This window comes from Gymnogyps californianus, chromosome 2 (assembly GCF_018139145.2).
Source record: "Gymnogyps californianus isolate 813 chromosome 2, ASM1813914v2, whole genome shotgun sequence".
Classification (NCBI taxonomy): domain Eukaryota; kingdom Metazoa; phylum Chordata; class Aves; order Accipitriformes; family Cathartidae; genus Gymnogyps; species Gymnogyps californianus.
Window position 1 is genome coordinate 123,790,884 of NC_059472.1, and position 17,374 is coordinate 123,808,257.

General features: G+C 42.7%; 1 protein-coding gene across 2 annotated transcripts in view; it reads right to left on the reverse strand.

Moving 5' to 3' along the window:
* The window catches only part of CMC1 (C-X9-C motif containing 1), a 50,614-nt gene extending 34,038 nt beyond the window's left edge, over positions 1-16,576 (reverse strand). Inside the window, exons 1-2 of one of the 2 annotated variants that reach the window (XM_050892665.1) lie at positions 16,519-16,576; positions 1,195-1,287 (exon numbers count right to left, since the gene is read on the reverse strand). In XM_050892665.1, coding sequence (XP_050748622.1) covers positions 1,195-1,287; positions 16,519-16,543 — 118 coding nt within the window. In that variant the 5' untranslated portion in view covers positions 16,544-16,576. Of the gene's footprint in view, positions 1-1,194; positions 1,288-3,602; positions 3,689-16,518 lie in introns of those variants that run through there. The other variant, XM_050892666.1, reaches the window with a different exon arrangement.
* Positions 16,577-17,374: the final 798 nt, after the last annotated feature.

Consider the following 17,374-nt stretch of genomic DNA (forward strand, 5'->3'; position numbering starts at 1 on the left):
TCTACGCATCTTTGTGAGGTATCGTTTTCAGCTATGACACCCATTAAAACCAAGTATTGAAATAAACTGAACTTAGAACCAGACCTTCAAATCGCTGTATCACAAAGTGTTAAAGATTTTAAAAAATAATGAAGCATATTCAATCATATAGCTCTCAATATAGTTATTAATAGTAATATTTTAAAGCAAAAAGGTTTTTGTACCATTGATAAATAACATAAAAAATATTTTAAAGTACTGTTTATTTCATCTTTACCTCATCCTTTTCTCATTTCTATTTTTTTGTTTTATAATGGACATAATATACTAGTACAGTGGTACATGTATATAATTTATAAATAAATATACATACATTGGGATTGCGCACTCAGAAATTTTTTACTGATGGGGTGCGTGATCAAAAAAGTTGAGAGAGCACAGATCTAGACGACAAGAGGCAAGTGCCCTCTACTGAAAGCATGCCACTTGTATAGAATAATTCTGTGGCCTAAATTTTTTTTCCATTCTTACATCCCTCTTACAGCAACATTCTCAGCTAACCTGTGCATAAGTTGCTCTATCTTTCTGGTACTTCAAAAAGTTCCAGATTTCTTCCAGGAATGTATGAACAGTTGGGTGTCAGAAGAAGTGGTGATACCCAACTTTATAGATTTATTGTCCAGTACTCTTCAAAAGAAAATGAAAACATGCAAAAGTGGACTGCATCACCCTATTTCAACGTCTGTCTAATAACACGTGTGTGTTTATGTACATGTATCATTAAAATATTGGGGCAGAGAAAGGATGCAGTTAGTTGGGAATATTTAAATAAATTTATCATAATGAAGGAGGCCGTAACTGAAGGCTCACATGAGGAAATTCCATTTATATAAGTATCAAATATTACATACAGGAATATAGTAGCTCTTGTGTTGCTGTCATCACATAGTCTAGACCGAGATGTGGAAAGTTTAATATTAATCATACTAAATTCCACAGCCCTCGAGAACAAGTCATTTTGGAAAATAGTCTACATCACCAAGCAGCGAAAGCCAACATGGCAGATTTATACGCTTTACTACTGGTTTCACAATGAACAGATAAGATGCAGATTATACACATTAATTCCCTGACTACTTGACTTCAAAAACAAGGATTACATTCAGGGCACAAAAGTGAATACATCTGATCTCCCAATGAATAATTGACTCTTACCTTGCACTTTATCTGAACACAGCTCCTTGGCTCGCTCCCTCATTATTTGTGGAATCAAAACATCTTTTTCTACATGTCTCAGCTTAGAATTTTCTGCAAGAGTGAAAAAAACAAAAAATTAAAAAAAAATCTTTTTTTTTTCCTATCTATACATCAGAGAAAGTCAGCCTACAGAAATAACATAGCATTGTTTATATAAGATACACTCGTATACTAAAACTGTCACAAACTAGCAGCATAAAGTACCATGGAAGGACCACACAGATCAAAAGGCAGCAAAGTCCAAGATTTAACATTGCTCAGATACAAATATGAGCATTATGCTGAATATTTCTGTTCTGCTCAATGTACACAATGAACCAAAAATAATGGAGAAAATTCTGGGAGCACATTCTAATTTCTGCCTTACTAAATAGAAGGTCTGCATACAGACTGCACAAAGGTTAAGAATTACTTTTATTTCAGGATACTAGTATTTTTCTTGTACATTATCTCTACAAACTGGCTTTTTTACTCACTGTCATAAAGCTGAGAAATATAGCACATATTAGAGCACAACCTGAAATTCGTATTGCTACGTGGAAGACTTCAGTTGTTTAAAAAAAACCTAAGAAGCCTCTTAAATAGAGGACCTAGGAGTTTTTTCATTGAGAAATTCAACTCAACAAGAACAAATGCTGCTGCCTGAATTCTGCGCTTAAAAGTACAGTTGCAGTTTGCTTTCAGTTGTCTCAAAACAGAATTCAGTACTCTGAGTACAGCTAGTGATTTTGAGTAAACACAGACCATTTAGGAAAAAAGTCCTGCATTTCCAAATCCACTTTCTTCAAAACAAAGGGGTGAGAATTTATCAAGCACAGCTTTTTACTTCTTAGCTTCTGAGTTAAAAACTCTTTAAAGGATATTTGTTCAGAACATTGTATAGTCCAACATCAAATACCTCGTTTTCCTCCCCAAACACACTATTTATTCACCCTCTGATGTTTATATTACACTTCAGAATAGCATCAGCTGCGATGCTCACATCATGAAAACTCTACTGTCAGATACACTGTTGAGTAACAATCATTTCATTTAAAAATTGCTTATAAAAAAAATGTAGATGAAATGAAAGAAATTAAAAGTGTGATGTGTTGAAATTTAGGAAAGAAGCAGAACTTAAGTTACATACCGCTTTCAAACACTCTATTTTTCAGAGCATCTGCAGTTACTTCTAGATCAAAAGGCAACAGAGACTAACATTTCTCTAGCCATTTCTAACTCATCATGTTTTAAAGTTTACTAATGCTATGAGGTTACATTATGAGGTTACACAGTATTGAATCTGTGATATTACTAGGGGAATCAGGTAATGAAACAGAGGATTACAATGAGCAATATACAGAATCTGAACTAAAGACTTATCTTTCTCCTCAAAAATTTCTTACTTGGAATTTCTACAGCAAAAGAAAAAACAAAGTGTCTTCTGTAAATACAACAAAAATGCCAAAAACAAATAGCTCATGACTTAGATTTGCTTCTACGTTCTCATTTTCATGACTGAGATAAAATAATTACAATTAAATATCCTTCATTTTAACTTTCTGCAGAGTATCAGTACAATTTCTGTACCGAGCATTTATTATGTTACAGACAACACAGAGGTGTCATAAAATTTTACGCACGTTTTTTAAAAAGCGGGACAAACCAGTTCAGCTGAATGACATGGCAGGAAACAGCACCACCATGCTACGTGCCTCAGCTCTACTTTACACAACTTCAGTCAAAGCAAGCTGGCACTACTGCAGTCCTGCTTCTCCCGATCCCTATGATGCTCTTTCCCCTCTGCCCACACAGATGTGCTCTGCAGCCCTGTGGTGAACTGAAAGGGGAAGTTAATTTGGTTTAAAGGTAAATAAATTTCTTGTCAGGCAATTTTTCAGCCAGACAAATTCTCCAATCCAGTTCACTATATAACAGTATAAAAGGACCAGGAGAGGGAACTGTGTGAGACCAGGAACAAGCACAGGGAAGACTGCAACTATCATGAGCACCATTAGCTCAAACTATAGCCTAAGCTTTTGGTTGGCGTTCCCCCCTCCGCTCCCCCCTTTTTTTTAATTAGTTATACTGGTGCTTAGAGTAAGCAGAAACGAAGCTAATCTATGAGTGTGGATACAGGTGAGCAAGTGGGTTGCTAGCTGCCACCAAAAGGGAAGTTTTGACAGTCCCCCATTGCCGTCACCCAACCCTATCACATCAGCACTATTACGCACCTAACGACACAGTGAGCGACCAGTTCAATACAGAAAACTAACTCAAATACATACAAAAAAAGTGCTCCTCAGCTGGTTTACACTTTGGAATAACTAGATCTAATTATCAGAGTTTTAATAGTTACTTCATTTAACTTTTATACATCACCATACATGGAAATGCAGCGGATAGCACAGAAGTCTTTAGGGCCTGGGAAGGGCGGCTGGGCTTCCCCCACTGGCTGAGGCGGCTAGAAGCGACCACAGTTCCCACAACAACAAAGCACAGGGCTCCAACGCAAGGATCAGCCACCCACTGCTGACAAAGAGAAGCAGATAGGAACACAACTGAAGGCTAGAAGGGAAACAGGACAAGGGCATCCTCCAAAAAAAAACAAAACAAAAAAACCCAAAAAACCAAAAGAGAACGCCTCCCTGTTAGCCCAGAACAGTCAAAAAGGATTTTCGAGTTTTATCTGAGCTTAAGCACCCAGTTTTCTGTTTGATTATTCAAAAGGAAAGGGGTATAAGACTGATAGCAAGAAGTAGCTGTACTGGTGATAACACCAGCTCAACCAGAACCATGACAGAGCTGTGCTCCAGGCAAACTCCCTCTTTTTAGTCCCATGCTGTCAAACCTGCAGAGGCTGAAAATGCAGGAAGGAGAGGGCACATCAGGACACAGGGAAGTGTCCAGTACAAAGAATCAAAAGAAAGCTACAAGAGTAATTCAACGGTATAAAGGAAATAGGAACAAAGACCACTTATAATCTCATCTACAGTTTTAAAAGGAAAGTTTGTTGGTAAGTATCAGTTTTAAAACCATGAAAAGCACAAGCAATTCAAATCATCTTACGATGTCTAGGAGGTAGTTTTAGGCATCTGGGTGCAACCGTCTCTCCAAATAGCTCAAAGGCAGATGTTCAGTTTGGGCAGTACTGTATCTACTCATGAGTTTCAATTGTAACATCTCAAGTATTTTAATATTCTTCCTTGATTCTAAACTATCTATTGCATTACAATTACAATGATTTTCCTTCAAGGATCTTAAAACACTTTATTGAAGTTGGTATCTCTAGCATTTATACAAAATACTAAAGAAAAATAAGGCACAAATATTAACAATACTGGATACCAGCTAGAAAAACTTGTTTACGTGCAAAGTAACTGCATTTCTGATATCAATATATAAGCACTTGCAAGGAGATCATCATCAATCCAACCTAATCAGCTCTGCAGCAACATATATGGCAAGAACTTTCAAAGAAACAACACCTCAGAAGCAAGACTTCATCAAAAAACATGAGACAACCATGATGCGAAACCATCAATTCCTTTTGCCTTTTTTCAACTATATTACAGTTTCTAGACTAAGTACTTTTTTCCCCTTTTGAAAGTTCACTATTCTGCACTAAGAAAGGTAATTCTTATCCTAATCCCAGATTTGCTGCAGACTAGTCCCTACAGAAGAATCTCATTACAATAGACCTACTACTATTTTATCTTCAAAACATCAATAAAATTATCCCCAGACAAGCAAGCAATATGTTTTCCTACAGTTTACCTTCTGCATTTGAAAGCTGATACCTTTGGTTCCCACCCACATCCTCCACACACTTTGCCTGGTCTTCTGGGTAGGCTGTTTGAGATGATCATGGCCTTTGGCCGCAAATCGAACCAACAAGAACACGCTCCCTCTCAGCTTCCAGAGGGCCAGACAAATGTTAGCAGCAGCTTTTCCCTCTCCCCCTGCCAGCCAAAACTCGGGCATGTTTGTTAGAGTAACTTAATACTCTGAGATTCTACTTTTACTTTACATTCTGTTGAAATTTCCTAGTACCATCAAAAATTACAAGGGACAGATGGATGAACACAAGCTGATTGAGTAAAGGTTACAAAAAGCAGACTAAATACAATTAACAATAAAAACTAAGTATTTTGTAAAAATACACACAGAAGTCAAGCCAGAATTAAAACCCAATGCAGGCTTGCAGGTGTTACAGCATCTAAGTCACTAGCTCCTTGAAAATGTGAATACGGCTACAGCCAAAGAATCTGTGTTGTGAAACTACTGAATGTTTCCTAAAGAGAGAGATCAGCACATTCTAGAATGCTACCACTCCTTGTGGGGATGTCACTTTTGTCACTATGTCCTGCTGGTAGTTTACAGCTCTGCTTTCATCTCTCACGACTTCAGGTAGCAGGGACACAGATTACTCAGAAAAGTTGATAAAAACTTGAAAACTTGTCTACCCAGATATTTACAGAAGCCTCATACCTTCTGCATCCAAGAGGAAGCGAGTCAAGCGATTCCAGTAACAGTTTTTGAAACATGCATTTTTCATTACACAACCTGTAATTTGGATCTTCTTGCTTCAGTTTATCTATGCACATTTTTTAAAAAAAGCTCTAAGTAGTACTTTAAATATTATAGCTATTTCAGTAAGAATCACAGTATATATGAAGAACAGCGAAAGTTTTAGGAAGTTTTTAACATTTTCACTAGCAACTGTTATACCTCATGTTTTTCTTGAAGTCCCAGTTACATCAACTTTTAGACATCAGTTATGTTACTTACTAGCAAAAATGCTGTAGAAAGTTCAGTCAAGGTTCAAGAATCCAAGTTAAAAAATATAATACTCTTCAAAATATAAACATTTTAAAACAATCACTTTCATTATTTTGGGGCCTTGGTTCAGAAATGTGGAGGGACATTTTTGTTTTTAAATACACTTTACTATTTTTTTTCCCTACCAGCTGCCATTAAAGATAAGCAGTTGTCAGTGAATAGATTTCTAAGATGCCTTTCTTTTTTAAGCTAAGAAATAGAACTTGAAAAAGTATTAATGAAAACTTCAGCAGCAGAAATAATAGTTATTACAGTGGAAGGGAAGAAAAACAAGACGACACATGCAGAATTCCCATTCTTTAACTTACACCCCATTTAAAGAAAATCTCCACTCTAAAAAAGTATAACACAGATCTTTTCCTGGAAGGGAAGGTCTTGCCTTCATCTGTGATGAGCCTACTAAACTTGAGTTTACCAGCCATTCTCTCATCTTTTCCATATGCAGACCCATAGTATAAACAACACTTACAGTTAAGATGGGCTGGAGAATGAATAACAAGTTTATAGCTAAGTTCTGTAAGTGCATTAATTTGGGGGATTCAGTGGCTTTTCGTATGACTTGGTAAAAATTATTTCTGTGCTGTAAATACTCTGTTTCATCCCAAAGTTTCGTTTTAAAACACCTGCCTATGAGCTAATTATAAAACTACACTGAAAAAGTACACTTGTATTAATAACAGAAGTAGCAGCACAGTGTTAATTGCATGCTTATTGGCAAAAATTCCTTTCATCAATCAGACTATTGGCTCTGGAGGCTAAATTTTTTCAAAAACCATTTCAGATTTATTTTAGTGTACTTGTAACAGTGTTTTGAATAGGCAAAGATAATTATAGCTTACTACTCCTCCAGGAAAAGAATGCATTCAACTCAAAACTTTCATCTCCTTTATTCTGCCTAGCTTATCCACTTTGTTTTAAAGTTACCAATCTTACGTTAATTCATGCAAAATCATTTGCGCACATGTGCATCATAAAAACAGTTATCAAAAGAGTCTGTATCATTGAATACATTATGAACTACTTAAAACCTCTATTCGAAAACACTAAGTCACACATTGGAACAAATTAATTTAGAGATAGACCCATTAAAGTCATGGGAGGAAAAAAATATATGTTTCTAAAATCTAAGGTTTTTTCCTACAATTGTAATTTTATGTATCAATGTAATTAATACTTTAAGTACCCAATCCTGTAGCCTGTGAGGGGGCTCCTGTGCCCTTACCACCAAGAGGTTCATGGGGCCAAAGTGACAAATAGGTTCAGCACACTGCTTTGTAACCCCAGTCCCACAAAAAACATTCAGGATCCAGTTAAAGGTAATGGATTTTATCAGTCAAAAACATCCAGTGTGAACTGACTGATGACGGACCAGGACCAAAGACCTTTATGCGTACGTGAAACGCTACTGAGTTTGGTAATTTCATTTGTACGTAGGTGTCTGCATATGAACTAGAGTCTTAAGTACTTTGCTCTCTACTAAGGTTTTAAAGTATAGAAGGACAACATGAAGTGACAGAAGTGTTATAATCCAAGTGAAACAACATACATGATATCCTGAAACCCTGATTTAAAAGCAAAAGAGGCTGATCAGTGCAGCTTCTCTACACAGAACCATTTTTTCTTCTTTAAATGTATATAAATAAATTTTTTTGTATTTAAAAAGTCACAGATTTTGAGATCTTTCTATCTAATACTGACATCATTTTAAATTAAGAGAGAGTACAGGGATGACAACACCAGGGAAAATTTCCAAAGCTTTAACTTCTCACCATTCTATCATCACCTCAAAGTCAATTTTCACCTTTTTCACTGGCTGAGTTTGTTATCTTACATTTTGCTTTGGGGCTCATGTTCTTGCAATATGGCAGTACTGGATTACGAGAATACTGACAAGCCTGTTTGCTAAAAATGAATAATGGCTATATTACAGCAAGTCTGTAATATCTAGAAAGAAAAGGAAAAGCAGACCCAACAAAGCACACTTATTTGTTAATTACATGTGGACTGCAAATGCTCACACATCCAGTGAGTAATAAGTAAAGCCAAGCCTGAAGTTGCTTGTGATTTTTGACACAGGGAGATTTTTTTACACTCTTGATCACACAGCAAAGCCAGTTATAGGGCCCGAAAATTATTTACAAATCAGGGCTTAATATTCACTACTGAAAATAATGCACGTTCATTAACATCTAGCCTGAACTATTGTTCAAGTATGACAGACCCGCCAGTTAGGAAAACTTAGGGTGTGAGCGACCTATAAGGGGAACACCCCACCCCACCCCAAAACCCTTTGCACAACCGTAGATGAGGATTCCAGCAAAATGCACAAAACACAAAGTCAGTAACAACTAGGGCCGTGGACTGGCCAAGGACTAAAATAGCACAGACAGCCTTAATTCTGCCATTGTAAATCTTCTGAATGCTTCATTTGGTAACTGATGTAAAATCCTCAACACAACTTTCTGTCACTTAAACAAAGACACCATGCAGCAATATTTCAGCAACCAAATACACATTTTGGGGTTTTTCTGGGACGGTAAAAATATAGTAACAGCACAGATATGACTGGATACCTACACAAAAGGTTCCACACTTTTTAAGCGAAGCCCAAACTTTTGACCGCCTCTTGTCTGAAACCGGTCCCAAGAGTACAAACCCCATTTCTTCTATGCCCTTTCTAACTAACAGTGAGTGTTGTCCAAGAATTTACTGCTTACTTCCACCTCGAGTAAGAAATAGAGAAAGGTCCTGCAAAAATCACAAACTATCTCAGTACATAAACCAAACAGACCACGTAAAATAGAGCTAAGCAGTGACCCCAAGAACTGTGCAATAATTTGCATCAAAAACAAGAGATGAGTAACAGGTAAAAGCTACATAGAAAGAGCAAAGTACCCAGCACCTGGATGAAGAAGGGATGCGGGAAAAATCTAACAACCAATGAAACCCCTCAAGTATTACCAGAGGAGATGCTAACCACCTAACATTTCCCACCATGCCCAATAATGCTAATCAGTGGCTGCAGCACTATCTACTCCTCTTTACTAATTTTCAGAATTGTGTGATAAGGGGTGAAGAAAAACAATGTAAACCACAAATAAAAGCTTCAAACTGCCCAAACTCCTTGAGGGGTTGAATATTTAGCTCCTTAACCACTCCTTTCAAGATAAAAATTAACACCTTTCATTCCAAATAACTAACACCACACACAAATTAAGAGCAAGGCTGTGGTGGGTTGACCCTGGCTGGATGCCAGGTGCCCACCAAAGCCGCTCTATCACTCCCCCTCCTCAACGGGACAGGGGAGAGAAAATATAACAAGAGGCTCATGGGTCAAGATAAGGACAGCTTAATAAAGCAAAAGCAAAGGTCACATGCAAAAGCAAAGGAAAACAAAAGATTTTATTCTCTACTTCCCATCAGCAGGTGATGTCCGGCCACTTCCTGGGAAGCAGGGCTTTAGTACACGTAGCAGTTGCTCCAGAAGACAAACGTAAATAACAAATGCCCCTTCTTCCTCCGCCTTTCTCCTAGCTTTTATTGCTGAGCAGACGTCCTATGGTATGGAATATCCCTTTGGTCAGTTTGGGTCAGCTGTCCTGGCTATGTCCCCTCCCAAGATCTTCCCCAGCCTACTGGTGAGGGGGGGGAATGTTGGAGAGACAGCCTTGATGCTGTGTGAGCGCTGCTCAGCAGTAGCCAAAACACTGGTGTGTTATCAACACCTTTCTAGCTGCCAATACAGAGCACAGCACTATGAGGGCTGCTATGGGGAAAATTAACTCCATCTCAGCCAGACCCAATACCATCTCCACCCCTTATTCCATACCATTTGCGTCATGCTCAGGTCCCACATAATTTAATACACATATATATTTATCTTCTAACCATTCCATTGTATTTAATTGTCATTACTGAAATCCCTTCTTACCAACACTTAGAACTTAAACTACACACTTAAACCATCTTTATACCCAACACGTAGATTTATACATTCTCATTAACTACTATCCCCTGTCCTTTAATAGAGAGATATTACTCTCCTATTCCATGGGCTTCTTCCACTCCTCCAGATGTTCACAGTCTATGACTTGGGCCCCATCTGTCAAGATGGGTGTTCAGGACAGGAGAAGCAGTATGTTCGATTGTTGGGCACCAACACCGGCTTGGTTTGGGTCATCGTTGCACTTGTCTGGTTCCTTGCGAAACTCACTTGTCGTCAGTTCAGGTCATTCCTGCTACGTTACTTCCTACAACATACAACTCACATCACAGATTATTTTTCCCGCAAGGTTAAACCTCCTTAAGGCACACACTGGGTCTCTCCATCCTTCCGCATTACCCATCAAGTGCACCCAGGTCCTTGAGCAAAGACAATCCCACGAATGGGTTTGCGTTTTCCCATGGGAGGAGCAATCCACACCACCTTTGCCAGCCAGTTCCCTATGTGCACTATGGGGACCTTATCTCCTCTCACAGTATGTAGGGGTTTTGTTTGGGGAGGACCAGGACGGTTAGCAGATCCTCTGGTGTTAACCAGCCAAGCAGCTTCTGCTAAATTTGTATCCCAGTGTTTCCATGCTCCATTGCCCAGTGCTCTCAACATAGTCTTTAACAGTCCATTGTATCTCTCAATCTTTCCAGAGGCTTGTGGGTGACAGGGAACATGATACACCCACTCAATGCCATGTTTCTTTGCCCAGGAGTTTATGAGGTTATTTCAGAAATGAGCCCCATTGTCTGAATCAATTCTTTCTGGGGTACCATGTCACCACAAAATTTGGCTTTCAAGGCCTAAGATGGTGTTTCGGGCAGTGGCATGGTTTACAGGGTATGCTTCTAGCCAACCAGTAGTTGCTTCCACCATGGTGAGTATGTAGCACTTGCCTTCGCATGTTCATGGCAGTGGTCCAATACAGTCAATTTGCCAGGCCTCGCCATATCAAAAACCCAGCCACCACCCTCTATTCCAGAGAGATTTTACTCGAGTGGCTCACTTTATGGCAGCACGTTTCACATTCATGAGTGACCTGTGTGATGGGCTCCATAGTCAGGTCCTCCCCTCAATCACGAGCCCATCTGTATGTTGCATCTCTCCCTAGACGTCCTGATGTTTCATGGGCCCATTGAGCTACAAATAGCTCACCCTTACGCTCCCAGTCCAGGTCCACCTGAGCTACTTCAATTTTGGCAGCCTTGTCTACCTGTTCATTGTTCCGATGTTCTTCGGTGGCACGGCTTTTGGGCATGTGAGCATCTACATGACGTACCTTTAGAGCCATGTTTTCTACCCGGGCAGCAATGTCCTGCCACAATGCAGCAGCCCAGCTGGGTTTACCCCTGTGCTGCCAACTGGTCTTCTTCCACTACTGTAGCCACCCCCATAGGGCATTAGCCACCATCCAGGAGTCAGTATAGAGACAGAGTACTGGCCACTTTTCTCGTTCAGCAATCTCTAGGGCTAGTTGGATGGCTTTCACTTCTGCAAAGTGACTTGACTCACCTTCTCCTTCACTGGCCTCAATGACTTGTCGTGTGGGACTACACAGCAGCTTTCCATTTCCAATGGTTTCCTACCACACGACAGGATTCATCAGTAAACAAAGCGTAGTGCCTTTCATCTTCTGATAACTCATTGTATGGTGGTGCCTCTTGGGCACAAGCCACCTCCTCAGGCAGTGCTCCAAAATCTCTGCCTTCTGGCCAGTCCATGATGTCTTCCAGGATTCCTGGGTGGTTGGGTTTCCCCAATCAAGCTCGTTGCATGATCAACGCTACCCACTTACTCCATGTAGCGCTAGTTGCGTGATGTGTAGAGGGGATGTTTCCGCTGAACATCCAGCGTAGCACGGGCAATTGCAGTGCTAAGAGGAGATATGCTTCTGTACCAACAACTTCTGAAGCGGCTCAAGCCCCCTCATATGCTGCTAGTATCTCTTTTTCAGCTGGAGTGTAGTGGGCTCCTCTCTCCGTGTGTCCACAGTTCCTGCCAGGAGCCTGCTCCAGCGCAGCCCTCCCACGGGGTCACAGCCTCCTTCAGGTATCCACCTAATCCAGTGCGGGGTCCTCCATGGGCTGCAGGTGGATATCTGCTCCACCATGGACCTCCATGGGCTGCAGGGGAATCTCTGCTCCGGCACCTGGAGCAGCTCCTCCTCCTCCTTCTTCACTGACCTTGGTGTCTGCAAAGTTGTTTCTCTCACATATTCTCACTCCTCTCTTCAGCTGCAGTTTCTGCTGCGCAGTGTTTTTTCCCCTTCTTAAATATGTTATCAGAGGCACTACCACCGGCACCAACGGGCTCGGCCTTGGCCAGTGGCGGGTCCATCTTGGAGCCAACTGGCATTGGCTCTATTGGACATCAGGGAAGCTTCTAGCAGCTTCTCACAGAAGCCACCCCTGTAGCCCCCCTGCTACCAAAACACTGCCATGCAAACCCAATACATTCCACCCCCTGCCTCTGTGAATCACATATTCAAGAATTATTATTAAAATCCACATTCATCACACAAGCTTCACTCACATCAACAAAAAGAATTCCCCACACCAAAACCAAATTGCCATCATCACAACACCAAACAAAAGTGGACAATTTACACATAATCCACCCCTCGTCCCTTCACCACAATTACAACATAAATTCCCCACAATCATTCTGCTCTTCACTCTCTAGCTGTATTCAGTCCATGTTTTGCCTGTTACCTCTCCCAATTACTATCCTTATCTTGAATTCTTCATGTCCCTGTTCGGGCACCAAAAAGGACTGCGGTGGGTTGACCCTGGCTGGATGCCAGGTGCCCACCAAAGCCGCTCTATCACTCCCCCTCCTCAACGGGACAGGGGAGAGAAAATATAACAAGAGGCTCATGGGTCAAGATAAGGACAGTTTAATAAAGCAAAAGCAAAGGTCGCATGCAAAAGCAAAGGAAAACAAAAGATTTTATCCTCTACTTCCCATCAGCAGGTGATGTCCGGCCACTTCCTGGGAAGCAGGGCTTCAGTACACGTAGCAGTTGCTCCAGAAGACAAACGTAAATAACAAATGCCCCTTCTTCCTCCGCCTTTCTCCTAGCTTTTATTGCTGAGCAGACATCCTATGGTATGGAATATCCCTTTGGTCAGTTTGGGTCAGCTGTCCTGGCTATGTCCCCTCCCAAGATCCTGCCCACCCCCAGCCTACTGGTGAGGGGGGGAAATGTTGGAGAGACAGCCTTGATGCTGTGTGAGTGCTGCTCAGCAGTAGCCAAAACACTGGTGTGTTATCAACACCTTTCTAGCTGCCAATACAGAGCACAGCACTATGAGGGCTGCTATGGGGAAAATTAACTCCCATCTCAGCCAGACCCAATACAAAGGCTTTTGAATAACAGAACCAAATACCATTCTTCCTGCTTTTTTTTTTTTTTTAACTGGAAGTGAGGATTAAGAGACAAGAAAAAACAATGCCTACCTTTGATTTCTGTACCTATTTATTTAAAGAACAATCAGTACATATAATACAAATGAACGAAGATCTTAGAAACTAACATCATGTATATGATCAAAACACACCGGTGTTTTCAAAGGTTGTAGAGCTTGAGGTGTTCTGACACGAAAAGACGGCTGAAAGCCTTTTGGTTACATTAACACAAGGAATGCAGATGTTATTCTGGATTTTAAACTCTAAAGAATCCTTTCAAACCATTCAGTATTATAAAACTCATTGGAGCATCCCAATATATCTTTTATTTTTTAGTTCTTTTCCCAGAACAGTTCTTTAAAATGTGGTGTCAAACAACTTCAGGAAATCACAATTATCTTCTCCCTTCATGTTCCCAATACAGGTCAAAGGCACTAGTAATATCAAAAAGGTCATTATCATTCAACTCCCTTCTTGATGGTGGCAACTTATGCTCTTCATCACAAAGATTATCGAAAAGAAGTTTAATTAAAAGCTAAAACTGTTCTCCCTTTTACTGATATATTTTTGCCCTTTAAATTCAACATTGCTTTATCTCCCATTATTTTTTCCTTTCTATCTTTTGAAGCTATAATTTCATTCCTTTCAGTATATTCTTCTAGCTCTGTCTTACTTCCCATGACACTTTGAAATAAGTCACAACCATTCTGCAAGACCAAGTGTCTCCTTCCCCTGATATACCGCTGCTGTATTTAACAACCTAGATTTCCACATGACAGTAAGAAATAGACATTTTAAGTAGGTTAGGAAAATTATGAAATCAGTCTTCAACCCCTCTGTTTTTAAGACCCCAAAAAATGCCTAGGATAGGTACCAAAACCTGTACGGTATATCTAAGCTACTGTCAACGACCCTACTTTTCTCTTTACACTTTTGTGAATCTTCAACTAGGGATCCAGACATCACCATCTGAAAATGACAGCTATAACCAAATGCACATTAAACAGAAAATGAACTTCCTAGTAACCCATGACCTCTACTACTGCAAACAGCACCCTACAGAGTTTTGGAAGTGCTGCATACAAAAATCAACTTCAGTGCTGGGCTGCAGCACATTCATTCTGAAGAAGGATAAAACTAAATAGTGTAAGATAAAATTTTGTCAATGGATTTATCTACCAATTTATTTACTGGATGCAATCACCTAATGACACAGCCACAGTTCCTTCCCAAACCGTGGCTGTCAAAAAACTCCTCCCATACAAATCACAACATAATTCACAGGTTCTACATTCAGAGCTTCAGAGGACTCCTTGATATTCACTCCCTACTGCCTGGCAAAGCCATGAGAATATCTGTGTCTTTTGTGACCATAAAACGAAGCATCAGTCACAGTAACAATTTACTAAACTGTGATTCTCCCTCTTTTTTCTCGTATGCGAGCCAAGAAGCAGTTAACAACGATGACATTAAAAACTACTGCACCAGGGTATCTGAGTTAACACCTTACTGATATGAACAGGGCAGCTCACACCTCTTGCAGCTATTGTTCCAGTTTCTCTATAACCTCACTTAGACATCTCCGCTTTTAGTTCATGTTCTGAGGTTTTCAACATAGCCGTAACAGCCAGGGACTGATGGTGGCAGGGAGGTATGCAAAAGATACTGGATAACAAGGTAGCAGATTTAGAGAAGTGTCAGTAAGCAATGCCACTGTTCAACAGATGAATCTCAGTATTGGTGTCACATAGCATGTACCCAAAGTACATCCTCAGTAGTCCTACCATAGCTAACATACAACTACAACATGGATTAGGAGGGACATAAAATGTCATTATAGACATAAATAGGGAAGCAGAATGCTGAGGAACTTCATTGTTTGGAGTCATCCTTTCTGCTATACCCTGAACACACAATAGCTTGAATTAAGCTAGTGTAATACCTAGACTTTTTCCAAAGGACAACTGGGAAGCAAAATTACACTGTAGATGAACAACCACCACTTGAAATGCAGCGGTAAGTTTTATAACATTTTCTTAATTTAATAACAGATCAATGCTTAGATGATACAATCAACAAAACCAGAACTTGATGACTCTACAAATGCCTTGTTTGCAGGGCCTGGAGAGCCAGGCCCAGGACAGGTTTCCATCAGAAACTGAGAGCCTGGCCGTGGCCGGCACCCTTCAGCTTTTGAAGAAGCCGCCACAGGCTGCATGGACCAAGGTGCACAGTCACAACCGCTGCAGTTCACCACCAATTACAGGTGTCTCAACACCTTGCGTTAGCTGAAGCATACCAACGCCTCGCTGGGTTCGTTCTGCTGGGGGATTGGCCTTTTTAACACCAACGTACCCAGCCGAAAGCACCTGCCTCAGGAACAGGGTGGATGAGTCACCATTACACAGGCGTAAGTACACGGGCTTAAATTTACCTCTAGGGATACGTGGCTGTAACTGTTTAGACAAGATCTTGGTAACACGAAGCCGAGGACAACGTAACCTTGGTATTTTGCCTTCACGTTTGTTACACAGCCAGGGAGGCTACAGCAGGCCGGGCGGCAAGGCCTCGCGGGCACCTCGACGCCCCGGAGTAGCCCGCGCCGCCGCTGAGGCGAGGCCGGGCACCGCGCCCCGCAGGGCCGCGCTCCGCGCCTTTGCCGTTGGAGGTCACGTCCGCGGCTAGAGGGAGGAGGGCGCCGGGAGCCCGCTGCGGACGGCGGGGCAGCCCCAGCCCGCCGAGGCTCGCGGAGAGCGGACCGAGCCCCTTCCCAGCACCCGCCGGCGGTGCAGCCCAGCCCGCTCTCCTCGCCGGCGTGTGAGAAGGGGCAGCGGAAAACGACGGGGATTTCCCACAGGAAGCCCTGGCGAGGCGGGCGGCGGCGGCGGGCCGAGGCGGCAGCGGGGGGGGGGGGGGGGGGGGGGAGGGAGGGGGAGGAGGAGAGGGGGCGTTCCGCCGCCACCACCGCCGCCGCCGCCGCCGCCGCCGCCCCCCTCCCCCTTCCACTCCCCCTCCCCCTCACGGCACGTGCGAGCCGCCGCGCGTGCGGCGGCCGCCCCTACCTGCGGCGCCAGGGGGAGGCTCCATCTGCGGCTCCACGCTACGGCGGCAGCTGCGCACACTGCGCAGCCAGCCCCTGCCCCCTGCCGCGCAGGCGCGGCGCAGCCGAGCCCCACCCCCTCTTCCCCGCACCGGGCAGAGAGCGGGGGCGGGCGCGCGTAAGGCGAAGGGCCTGGAAAGCGGAGGAGGGGGGTGGAGGGTCAAGGCGCATGCGCCAGCTGCGCCGCGGGGAGGGGGTGGGGAAGTCTGAGCGCATGCGCCCTGTGATGGGTTGGGCAGGTGGGCGGTGGTGGGGCGTCATGGCGGAGCTGGCGGCAGCCGCCATTCCGTACTTGAGCACCGTGGTCCCGCCGCCGGGGCAAGGTGCGGTGAACGGGGCTGAGGGAGCGTGGGTGGGCTCAGTCTCTGGGAGTCACTGAGGGGTCCCCGCAGGCCCGGATACAGAGAACACCAGCTTCCCCGGGGAGCCGCAGGCAGACTTCTGTGTGGGTGCAGCACCTGACAGGACTGCAGGCCGGGGTGTTGCAGCCTCCGGCCGAGGGAGCCCTTGGGGTGTCCGAGGCTTCCACAGCAAGGGCTTGAAGTGGAGGAGAATTACAATGGTGGCCATTTTTATCGATGAGTTGGTTTGTGCCCTTTAAAAAGGGCTTCCCAGTGTATGGGCAAGAGACCTTCTCTCCTGTCTCTGTATGTGTCTGGGACCACGTTCCTGCAACAGGTGTTCAGGTGATGGAGGCATCAGGAAATTTAGTGTCCCACCAGAAACTCGGGCAAAATATTACTACGGAAGCTTCTGTTGGCATGGTGGTCAGCCTAGTGAAATGCAGCAGTTGGGTTACTCCATACCTCAGTTACAGC